General features: G+C 48.5%; 1 protein-coding gene across 7 annotated transcripts in view; it reads right to left on the bottom strand.

The window, feature by feature from the left end:
- Nucleotides 1-12,284, bottom strand: part of LOC105484084 (mitogen-activated protein kinase 9) — a 60,225-nt gene that overhangs the window by 14,941 nt on the left and 33,000 nt on the right. For all 7 annotated transcript variants that reach the window (XM_071097982.1, XM_071097985.1, XM_071097980.1 and 4 more), the window contains one exon: nucleotides 730-895. In XM_071097982.1, the coding sequence (XP_070954083.1) occupies nucleotides 730-895 (166 nt within the window). The remainder of the gene's footprint in view (nucleotides 1-729; nucleotides 896-12,284) is intronic.

The raw sequence follows: 12,284 nt of genomic DNA, 5'->3' as shown, positions 1-12,284 counted from the left end.
GGCAGAGGGGACAAGTGAACAGGGGATCAAGTTTTCTCTCCTCCACAGGAAGCACACAGAGCTGTGCCTCTCAGGGCGAGAACACCAGCTACAACGCAGCAAGATGAACCTGCAGCTAAACTCATTTCAGATGACCTGGGCAAACTTTCAGTCTTTTTAAAAACAAGTAAGCGAGATTTCGTTATTTTCAACAAATTTGCTAAAAGCCAAGTTTCAAAGAGCTCTGATATTGCTAGAATAAGCTAAGTTTTGATGTAAAAAACACCAATTTTACATGAGAACATGTATTATTCCATTTATATCAAATTCAAAACACCAATATGCAGACCAACAAATAAAGCTGATCCAGGGCACTGGCGATCAGGAGACTGGCCAGCCCCGTGTGCTGCGACGGGGAGGGGCCAAGGGGAGGCCAGAGCTGCGGGTGCTGTAGGTGTGCTCACGTCAGCTGAGCTGCACACTCAGGATCTGCACACTTGGCTGCAGGTAGGTTAAACTGATTAAAAAGTTCAAAAATACTAATTTTAAAAGTGGATGTTTAAGAGAGAATGATTTTAACCAATGGAAAAACACAATTAATTATTTCTTATCTCTGGATCATGCTATATTCTATGCGTAACAGTCCCCACAGTATACATCATATAGTTCAAAGGAAAGAGAGAAAACTCGAGACCACCACTAGAGCAGTTTCTAAACATCCCAGCCTCCTCCAGCCCTGGCTATACTCACCGTTCTCTTTGTAGCCCATACCCAGGATGACTTCGGGTGCCCGGTAGTACCGGGTCACCACGTAAGGGGTCATCATGAAGTTGGTGCAGGCCGTCCGGGCCAGGCCAAAGTCAAGGATCTTCAGGGTGCAGTCTGATTTCACAACGATGTTGCTAGGCTTCAAATCCTAGGAAAGCAACGGGTTAAATTAGTCTAATGAATGAAGCACACTAAATAAACGACTTCGCATCCGTGAGGGTTGTGAAGCCAGTGTGAGAGTGCAGGGAGTGAACAGAACTCTGAGATTTGGGAACAATTTTGGAAAATCTTACTCTCAAATTGAAACTAAAATAAATCAGCCTAAAGCGGTCAGATGGTGCCCCTCGCCCTCAGTGGAAACCTTCATGGCTCTCCTTTGCCCGTTCTGTGGTCTCGCAGGCCCTCAGGCTGTCCTATCTACCCTCCATCCATGCATCTACATGTCCAGCACACGCGCCCCCTCCCGCTCTCCACACCTGGACTTGAGCTCCCCAACACTCTGACTCTCTTCTGCTAAGGTCCTCATGCTCACCATCAGTCCAGGGCAGTGCTGTTCCATAGACAATGTCACAGAATGCGAACGATGTGTATAATGTACATTTTCTAGTAGCCATGTTCAACAGCATGAACAGAAATAGGTGAAATCCTAATACAGTGTATTTTATTTAACCCAATATATCCATAATATTATCATTTCAAAATGTAATCAACATAAAAAAAATACTGAGATATTTCACATTCTCTTTTTGGTAGTGAGCCTCTGAAGTCCAGTATGTATTCCACAAATGCGGCCACATCCTGGGCGCTCCACAGCCTCTTGTGGTTAGTGGCTGCCATACTGGACAGCACAGGTCCAGAATCCTCCCAACCTGGAATCTTCCCATGGCTCTTTCTCTCCTTGGAAGAGCAATTCCATGATCATCCACCTCCAGGCTTCTCACCTCCGCCACAAGGACCCACCAGCACTGGCGCTGCCATCTCCATCTGTACGTGGCACAAAAACTCACCTGCTCATGTTCCAGTTGCCACCACTCTTCCCCTCCCCAGGGCTGACTCTGTGTGAGCAGGGCACTGGCTGTGCTCTCAGCGCTCAGAAGCAGGCCTGGCGCAAGCTCTCAGCACTCAGAAGCAGGCCTGGCGCAAGCAGACACTTGGGAAGTGCCTGCTGAATGAAGACGTGCATCACGTTCCACCCGACTTGCAAAGCCTTAACACAACCTCTGCAACCGTTTCCCTCATAACTAAGGGACTTTCTTCCTGCTGATCCTCCACCCCAGCCCCTTCCTCAGGCCTGAGGAATTTGACTTTTGCCTGGGGACTTCAGCCTGCAAACTCAATCTAGAAACTGTGACTTGTAAACAACCCATATCCATTCTTTTCACAAGAGCAGTGTACCTGCAATGTTAAACTGCCAAGCCACTGACGCAGGGTAAGGCGTGAGGATCCTTTACCTGGGGAGTTGCAGGTTCCATAACACTGCCTAACACCTGACTTTAAGACATCTCAACTGATGGGCCACAAGCGGGTTGCAGGTGTGCCTCCGTGAAGGCTGTGGAGCTGTTATCAGGGCAAGCAGGAAGCCATTTCAACATTCACAACAGTTACAATCACATTCCAATGCTGCTAAATGGTCTATTTCTAGGCTTCCTAGATTCTGTAAAATTTAAATGATCAATATATAATGTTTAAAAATGCAGTCACAATCTCTACCTGGCCCCCAGGCCTCCATTCCACCTCAGGGCACTGTGCAGACACCCCGAAGGCCTGAGAGGAAGAAGCCAGGCCGCCTCCCACACGAAGGAAAGCTGGGGAGAAGCAGCCCACATTCAACCAGGGACTGTCCGCTGTGAGGACCTGGTCATGGAGCTAAGACCAAATGAACCAATTTGTTTCTCGTTTCCTTTTTTAAAATCAAAGAACATGGCAAGAACAGGCATTTCAGAACACAAATTACTAACAGATAAAATAATGCTCAATCTCACAAAAATCTTTTTTAAAAACCCAACATGAAAGCCCATTTTTAGTCTATCACGTGGCAGCGATGGAAAGCAAGTAGCCGTGGTGCTGGCGGGAGAAGCTGAAAGAGGCGCTCCCTCAGGCCGCGGAGGGTGTGCCGTGGGCACTTTCTCTCCAGAAGGCTGACTTCTGAGGTGTGAAATGCACACACTTCACCAGCCAGCAGGCCCCGAAGCCCAGCCCACCCAGAACTAACAGCACAGCCGCAGGAGCAAGGATGACAAGGACAGCCTGGTTCTACAAGGACAGACGCAGCAGTGGAACCATCTCCACAGGCTGCCCGCCAGCTCCGCAAATCCCAGTGCGCCAGAAAACACGCTCATCTGAAGACGCTGCCATCTGTCAAAAAACTGTCACCACATACTAATGTAGCCGGAAAAGCACACTTCACTGCCGTCTGCTGGAAGACTGTGGTGACAGAATCCCAAGCTTGCACGGGTGCTCTGTGTGGCCAATGGGGAGGTGGCTAAGGAGGTCACAGGGCTCCTAGAGCTCTCCCCGCACCCTGGGACCCTCTCTAGGCACCCCCGAAATACAAACTGAGACAACTTCCCAACACCTCACTTCAATTTCAAGGACAGCAGAGGAAAGACAGTTATGCCCCTTCAAGTCTTGAAAATCACTCAGAACAAAGATGACAAATGCCAAGTAAAGATCCAAGTGATGCCTGGCTCGGGGCTTGGCTCCCAAAGAGCCTGGAACCCAACGCTACTCTGTGGGCAGCAGTGACGGCACCACAGCACCCGCAGCACGAGTGGGGCACCAAAGAGCCTGGAACCCAACACCCGCAGCACAAGTGGGGCAGGTGCTGACCTCCGCCACTGCCTGCTCGACTCTGGGATCCAGACCCACTGCTTGAGAGGTATCCCAGGAAGGAGCACATCCTGACAGGTGTCCACTGTCTGGCCTTCCCTGGTCCTTCCCCACAGGTAGCTGTGGCTGTCCACTGGGTAAGGAGAACAGCCAGGCACTCTTGAGGATGAATGGACACAGCTCTAAGTAGACACTGAAACCCGAAGACCCCAAACGCTATCATGGCTCCTCCACTTGCGGAGTTTGTGGGGTCAGGTCAGAAGTGAAGTCTGGGCCAGTTCTCTTCTGGTCATGTTATGGGAGGGTGGGAACGTTAGCAAAGCCTTAGAACAAAGCTGTAAGAGAACACTGCTGTCCAGCCTGCACGCGTGTGGGTGCTGTCTGGGCCTCTCTTCTAAGCAGTGTGGAGGATGCATTTGCCCGATCAATACGCCGCACCTGAGGCCTTATTAATCTGCTCCAGCAACCGCACCTCGACCCGCACAGCAGCTGCAGCCAGGACTGCCAGTGCCATAAGCCTGTGGCTGTCTAGAGTCATTCGCCAGAATCCATGCAGTTTCTTCAAGGGCTGGACTAGTGAGTTAGACGGGGATGCAGGAGACCACTGTCCCCGCTCCCCTGAGGCTTCCATGGTGGCACGAATCTCTTCCACCCACCCGAGCCCTGCATGTGTGATCTTGTTCTTGATTTGCTATCTTGGGGGCAGTTTCAGGTTTCCATCTGGCCTCGTTGTGATGACTTACTCGCAGGCCAAGGAACTCGTGTGGGGGTTACTCCAACTGCCAAGGGCCTCTGCTCCAGCCACACACTGAGGGCTGGGGAGACGGCCACTGGGTGGCTGGGACCCTGTGGCCCACTGAGCGCCACCAGACACAGACGGCTCAGGAATGAAGGTCCGGGACACACGCCAGGAAAGCCACAGGGGCTTGCCGATGTGAGAGCTGAGGGTGTGAATAACAGGAAAGGGGAAGGGCGAGAGCCAGCAGAGAGACCACAGGGACAGGGACTATAGGGTGTCCCACTAACCTCTGTCTTCCAGAGTTCCCCTGAGGAAGAGAACCATGGACGCCACAGGAAAGCCACTCCCAACTTATGTGGAGAAGTAGAGCTGAGGGGGCCAGGGTGGACTGTGGGGGCCACGGAAACGCACTCCTTGGTCTCCCACCACAGGAGTGGGAGTGACAGACGGCCCAGTGCGGTGTCTGCACCCATCCTCTGTCCCTGCCAGGGTGTACCTCTCACAGAGCTGTCAGCCAGGGGCCGATTGGGCAGGGGTGCTGAGGCAGGCCTGTTCCTGTGTGACACTGGAGGCCTCAGAGCTGCACCGAAGTCTGGACCGGCCCTTTGAGGGGCCAGGACTGCACCGCATTCAGCTGGTATTCGCTGCCTCCTCCGGCTGCTCCCCCTTCCTTCTCCCAGCCGGTCCCTCGCCTGTGTAACCCCCCGTGGCATGCTTTGCCCACGAAAAGCCCCCACTCTACAGAGACAGGAAGCTGCAGGACCGTACCAAATGCCATGGCAGAGCGAAGGGAATGCCAACCTCCACAAATGGCCACGACACCCAGGAAAGGCTCAGCAAGTGAACCACAGGTGCTATGGAGGCGGAACGAGGCAAGGTCAGCACTCGGAGTTTTCTTTTTATTGAAAGTCCAAGTACGTAGCAGTTAGATACCCCAGATCCCCACCTCCATCCCAAAAGTGAGGCTCCACTCCTTCCTCACTCCTGCTGGCCCTTCATGCAGAGAAACTGATGCCCAGCTTCCAGGTGCAGGGCCACAGGTGCAGCACGCAGTCCTGTGGGCACCAACAGGGAAGGCACGGTGAGGCCTGCCTGCAACAGGGCTGCCCAGAGAGTCTGCACTCTGCCACATGAGAAGCCCAGTCCCACCCCACAGCCCTGTACCCCAGCAGCCAGGCTTACATCCCTCCACCAAGGGACTGGAAGGGCCTTTTCCAGAGAAATTAAATGGTGCCCAGAGAAAAAACCTACAGAAGGCGACACCTGCAGCTGCCTGTGGCCCAAGAGACACCCATTCTTTAACAATCCACCCATTCACTCAGCACTTCCAGTCGGCTTCTAATACTTCAATCTTTTTTTTTTTTTTTTTTTTTTGAGATGAAGTCACGTTCTTGTTGCTCAGGCTGGAGTGCAACGTTGTAATCTTGGCTCACTGCAACCTCCGCTTCCGGGGTTCAAGAAATTCTCCTGCCTCAGCCTCCCGAGTAGCTGGGATTACAGACGCCTGCCACCATGCCCGGCTAAATTTTGTATTTTTAGTAGAGACGGGGTTTCACCATGTTGGCCAGGCTGATCTTGAACTCTTGACCTCAGGCGATCTGCCCATCTCAGTCTCCCAAAGCACTGGGATTACTGGCATGAGCCACCATGCTTGGCCTAATGCTTCAATCTTAAACATGATCCAACCAGACATTTGGGGAAAGCCTTGTGTGTGACAGGGAGGGACCTAACACACTAAAAAAGGAACTCTGGGTAGAGAAAGACAATGAAGGGAGTGATAAAACCCTTTAACAAAAGCTTATCCTCAGAGATGATAGTATATCCATGCAACAAGAACAGAATGCTGTAAAAAGGAACTTTTAAGAGCAAATGAGTGTCAATTAACTCGTGCTTCAGAGAAAAAGAATACAGAATGGAGTTAAGAGGACATTCTGAAAGGAATGATATAAATTTCTCAGACCTCTATAACATGTGCTTCCAGACTGAAGGCCAAGTGCCCAGCAAAACTAAAGAAAAAATGTCCATATCAAGGCATACATCAAAACATCTCAGAATACAAGGAATAAAGAACTGAGTTTAAAAGTTTCCAGAGATAAAACCAAACCAAAACCCCAAACCACAGCACTTAGAAAAGGTTAGTCATCGGCCGGGCGCGGTGGCTCACGCCTGTAATCCCAGCACTTTGGGAGGCTGAGGCAGGTGGATCACGAGGTCAGGAGATTGAGACCATCCTGGCTAACACGGTGAAACCCCGTCTCTACTAAAAATACAAAAAATTAGCTGGGCGTGGTGGCGGCGCATGTAGTCCCAGCTACTCGGGAGGCTGAGGCAGGAGAATGGCGGGAACCCGGGAGACAGAGCTTGCAGTGAGCCGAGATTACGCCACTGCACTCCAGCCTGGGTGACAGAGCGAGACTCCGTCTAAAAAAAAAAATAAAAAAATTAGTCATCAGATGACACTAAGGCACTCTGGGGCGATGCTAGGGGCCTCGCTACCACAGGACTGCATCTGCCATTCTGAGCGCAACTGATCTGTAACTAAGAATTCTACACACAACCACACTACTCACCATGGGAGAGGGCAGAATAAAGAGTTTCAGACATTTGAGGCCTCAAAAAATGTCTCTCCTCTGTGGCATTTTTAGGAAGCTTTTGGAGGATGTCTCCCACCAAAACAAGGGAGTAATCTGAGAGACAAGGACAGCAAGCAAGGAATCCAACATGGGAGGGAGATGAAGGAAATTCCCAGAAAACCACCAAGGGAGATCCAGGACAGCCCCTTCAAGCAGGTGCAGGGGCAGTCAGTGCAACGGGGAACAGGGCTGAGGCTGCGGAAGAGGTTCCTGAAGAGATGAAACTGATGAAACACCCAAAATACCTGCATGTGCTGAGAGAAAATTTAGATGCCTGATAGAAGAGTTAGGGCTGAATTACCAGCAAGAACATAGAAAACTATCTCCCAAAACAAACAAAAACCTCAAACAAACAAAAGGTAAGTGTTTGTTAACTCCAGGGACCGAAAGGGGAAAGGGGAAGGTCTGCTGTACCAAAGCATTTCCACGCGCACGACGATGCAGTCAGCCAAACACCATCACATCCGCCAGCCGGGAGGAGGGCGAGGAAGGCCAAGGGTGAGGGCTGGGTTGGTAAGAAGCTAAATCAGCATCTTTTTTTTTTTTTTTTTTTTTTTGAGACAGAGTCTCACTCTGTCTCCCAGGCTGGAGTGCAGTGGTGCAATCTCGGCTCACTGCAAGCTCCACCTCCTGGGTTTATGCCATTCTCCTGCCTCAGCCTCCCGAGTAGCTGGGATTACAGGCGTGCACTACCACACCCAGCTAATTTTTTGTATTTTTAGTAGAGACGGGGTTTCATCGTGTTGCCAGGATGGTCTTGATCTCCTGACCTTGTGATCCACCCGCCTCAGCCTCCCTAAGTGCTGGGATTACAGGAGTGAGCCACCGTGCCCAGCCACTAAATCAGCATCTTATGCCCCAAACTGAGAAAGGATCAATGAAGAAAGAGCTAAGCATATTTTTTCAATATGGAAATAGACACCAAAATAATCAGCTAAATGAACTGAAGGAGTTTACTTCTAGGGAGAGAGAAATAAAAGAGGAGGTGGAGGAATCTGTTTTTCATAAATATAAATATTTAATAGAACTATAAATATATAATAGTTCTATAAATAGAACTATTTGATCCTTGATTAAAAAAAAACCAAGCTACTTGTTTAGCAAGTTGCTACAGTTATATACAAGGTGATCCTGTCTTTAAATTAGCATGTAAGTTCAAAAGGACATAAGTACAGATATGTTGGTATTAACATCAGTTAACAGAGGGAGGCAGGACATGCACCAGCGTGCTCTCACTGGCCATCTCCTGGTGCTAACACAGGGCTGGGGTACTTGCTTTTCATTTTTTGAATTATATAAAGTATATACTTTGGTGGGATATCATGGGCAAAACTTTATCTTTCAAATATTTAAAATTTATGTTTTGTATTAAATCATTTTAATAGGTAAAATTAAAAGTATGTCTATCTTTGTGCTTGGTACTGTAGATGGGACAAAGCATGGTGCAGTCCACACAGAATAGTTAACTTAGGGCTCCTCCCCTCCTGGGATGTGGGCAGGGGTGGGGCGGGGAGCAGGGGCAAGAGGGGGTTTCCCTCTTTGCTTTATACACCTGTGCAATGTTTGGAACCTCCCCACAGTGAGTGTGCCTCACTGTCCCACATGGACACAGATGTGGGGAGAGCCTGGCAAGGCCATGGATGTGAGAAGCACGAGGGAACAAGGTGACAGGGAGGACACAGCAAGACGCCAGGCTGGTGGGGGTGGTGAGCACGAGGGAGGGACGGCAATGGGGTCATTTTCTGACGGCGTCTTAGGTTTCTATACCTCATGCTGGGCAAACCAAACACTTCTCTGGGCCCCATCTGACTCGGGCTCAGGAACCGACTATTTCATAAAAAAGGCCTCTGAGGCTGCAGCTCGCACGAGGCCCCAGTGACAGGAGGCCATTGCTTCCCGCTCACCTCGGGGCCCAAGGGGGAACAAGTCAGGCAAACCATTTCCCCTCATAAAATGAATAAGGCCTAATGTAGTACGACTAATAATCTGGGAAATTATTCTAAAGCATGAATTTAATAAAATCTATTTAAGAGACATTAAGAGTATCTTAAATTACATGAAGGTCCGTGGACATTTCAGGAACGGAAATAGGATGGTACATCAGGAGATCTTCATTTTTAATTCAGAAGCCTAGTGTTACTATTTTTAAAACAAAGTCACCAATATATTATTTTAACTGACCATCTGATGGCAGCGAGGTTTCTATTTTAAATAACAGTACACTGGATGGCAGATGGGAGGCTGTCAGCTAGCCCTGGGAGGACCGGAGCTATCCCTGACGCTGGCCTTGGGCCACAGCCTGAGGCTTGGGATGAGGCAACCCTGCCCTCTGTGGGTCAGTGGGCTCTGCCCCCAAGGGAGGGCTTCACTAGCTGTGATAGAACCAACCTTTGCTGGCACAGCAGATCTGAAAAAGTTATTTTACCACTCCACCACCTAAAACCCATCTGCTCATTTCTGTAACAACAGGCTCCGCTGTTCTTGTCTCTCACTAGCTCCTTCCCGACATTCAGTTTTCAGTTCAGCAAAAATACGACCTCTTGCTGTTGGAACATAAAATCTAATGGCAATCTGTCAATAAAATTAGTACAGTAATAATTTAGGGAATGCTAAGCACATCTATTTCCGATAAAATTATATTATCTCTGCCTCTAGTCTCACTCAATACTTTGTTTTTTTTTAAAAAAATTCGGGCCCAGGAGGCCTAGGTGGCTCTGCCTCAGACTCTGTCACCCTGTGACCTTGGAGATCCCTAAGCAGGATGCCAGAGAACCCCGGAAGCCAGGAAATGGAAACAAATGGGAAGACCAGAACATTGAAAGTCATTTCAATAATTCTGGAAAAAACTTAAGAAGTCCTATGGTAGAAAGACTCTGTGAATGTAAAGAAGGTAGTCCTTGTGGAGAAATATTCGGCCAGATTCCAAATCTGAACCTGAAGAAGAAAATTTCTGCTGATGTAAATTCATGTGAATGCAGTGTGTGTGGGCAAGTCTTTATATGTCCTTCACCCCTTAATAGGCACATCTTACCTCATTCTGGACACAAACTATATGAACTTGAGAAACGTGGGGTGAAGCCATACAAATGTAAACAATGTGAGAAAATCTTCCTTTCTCCCATAAATGTCCAAAGACACATGGTAACACACGCTGGTAATAGACCTCATAAATGTAAGAAATGTGGGAGGACATTTAAGTTTCTCTATTTACTTCTAAGACACAAAGTAATTTACACTGGAGAAAAACCCTGTGAATGGAAGAAAGGTGGTAAAGCCTTGAGATTTTGCAGTTCTTTTCAAAGACATGGAAGAACGCACGGTGGGGAAACCCTTGTAAATGTCGGAAATGCGGTAAAGCCTCTGGACATTCTGGTCACCTTCACAGCCACAGAGGTGCTCATGCTGAACAGAAACCCTATGAATGCAGGAAAGCGGGGAACGATTCAGTTTCTGTAGCTGCTTTGAAAAAAATGTAAAACAGCTCACAATGGTGAAAAATCTTCGGTGTGTTTAAGAAATACGGTAAAAGACTCACTCTTTCTAGTTCCATTCAGAAATATAAAAGAAGTAACACAGGAGAGAACCCTACAAATGTAACAAATGTGGCAAAGGCTCGAGTCGTTCCCGCTCCGTGTGAAGACAGAAAAGAACACACTGGACAGAAGCCGCCGACTGCAGAAAATGTGGCAGAGCCTTCAGTCAACACAGTCCCCTAAGAAGACACGAAAGAGCTCATACCAGAGAGAAACCCTACGAATGTCAAAAATGTGATCACGGCCGGGCGCGGCGGCTCACGCCTGTCATCCCAGCACTGTGGGAGGCCGAGGCGGGCGGATCACGAGGCCAGGAGATCGAGACCATCCTGGCTAACACGGTGAAACCCCGTCTCTACTAAAAAAAAAAAAATACAAAAAACTAGCCGGGCGAGGTGGCGGCGCCTGTGGTCCCAGCTACTCGGGAGGCTGAGGCAGGAGAATGGCGGGAACCCGGGAGGCGGGGCTTGCAGTGAGCTGAGGTCCGGCCACTGCACTCCAGCCTGGGTGACAGAGCCAGACTCCGTCTCAAAAAAAAAATAAATAAATAAATTAAAAAAAAAAAAGTGATCAAGGCTTCAGTTGGTTCAGTTACCATCAGACACATGAGAGAACTCATACTGGAGAGAAACCCTATGAATATAAAAAATGTGGCCAGGCGCGGTGGCTCACACCTGTAAATCCCAGTGCTTTGGAGGCCGAGGCGGGCAGATCATGAGGTCAGCAGTTCGAGACCAGCCTGGCCAACATGGTGAAACCCCGTCCCTACCAAAAAAAAAAAATCAGCCAGGTGTGGTGGCAGGTGCCTGCAATCCCAGCTACTTGGGAGGCTGAGGCAGGAGAATCGCTTGAACCTGGGAGGTGGAGCTTGCAGTGAGCCAAGACCGTGCCATTGCACTCCAGTCTGGGCAACAGAGCAAGCCTCCGTCTCAAAAAAAAAAAAAAAAGAAAGAAAAAGTGGTAACACCTTCAGGGATTGGACAGCTCCCTTCAAACACATGAAAAATCTCATACTGGAGAGAAACCCTGAGAGTGTAAAAAATGTGGTCAGGCCTCCAGTTGCTTCAATTACCTTGAAACATGACAATTCACACCAGAGAGAAACCCTCTGACTTTAAGGAAGGTGGTCATGTCTTTAGATATTCCAGTTCTCTATATAAACACAACAGAACTCACACCGGAGAGAAACCCTCTGACTGTAAGGAAGGTGGTCATGTCTTTAGATATTCCAGTTCTCTATATAAACACAACAGAACTCACACCGGAGAGAAACCCTCTGACTGTAAGGAAGGTGGTCATGTCTTTAGATATTCCAGTTCTCTATATAAACACAACAGAACTCACACCGGAGAGAAACCCGCTGACTGTAAGGAAGGTGGTCATGTCTTTAGATATTCCAGTTCTCTATATAAACACGACAGAACTCACACCGGAGAGAAACCCTCTGACTGTAAGGAAGGTGGTCATGTCTTTAGATATTCCAGTTCTCTATATAAACATGACAGAACTCACACCGGAGAGAAACCCTCTGACTGTAAGGAAGGTGGTCATGTCTTTAGATATTCCAGTTCTCTATATAAACATGACAGAACTCACACCGGAGAGAAACCCTCTGACTGTGAGAAACGTGGCAAAGCATTTAGGTATTCCAGTCCTGTATGTAAACATGAAAGAACTCATACTTTGTAGAAATCCTGAGAATGTAAGGATTTGGGGAAAACATTCAGTTAATTCAGTTATCTTTGAAAACATGAAAGAAATTATACTGGAGGAAAACAGTATAATTTACATAATATGCATAAG

This window comes from Macaca nemestrina, chromosome 6 (genome assembly GCF_043159975.1).
Source record: "Macaca nemestrina isolate mMacNem1 chromosome 6, mMacNem.hap1, whole genome shotgun sequence".
NCBI lineage: Eukaryota > Metazoa > Chordata > Mammalia > Primates > Cercopithecidae > Macaca > Macaca nemestrina.
The sequence above is the reverse complement of the archived record's forward strand: the minus strand, read 5'-3'. Positions and strand labels throughout refer to the sequence as shown.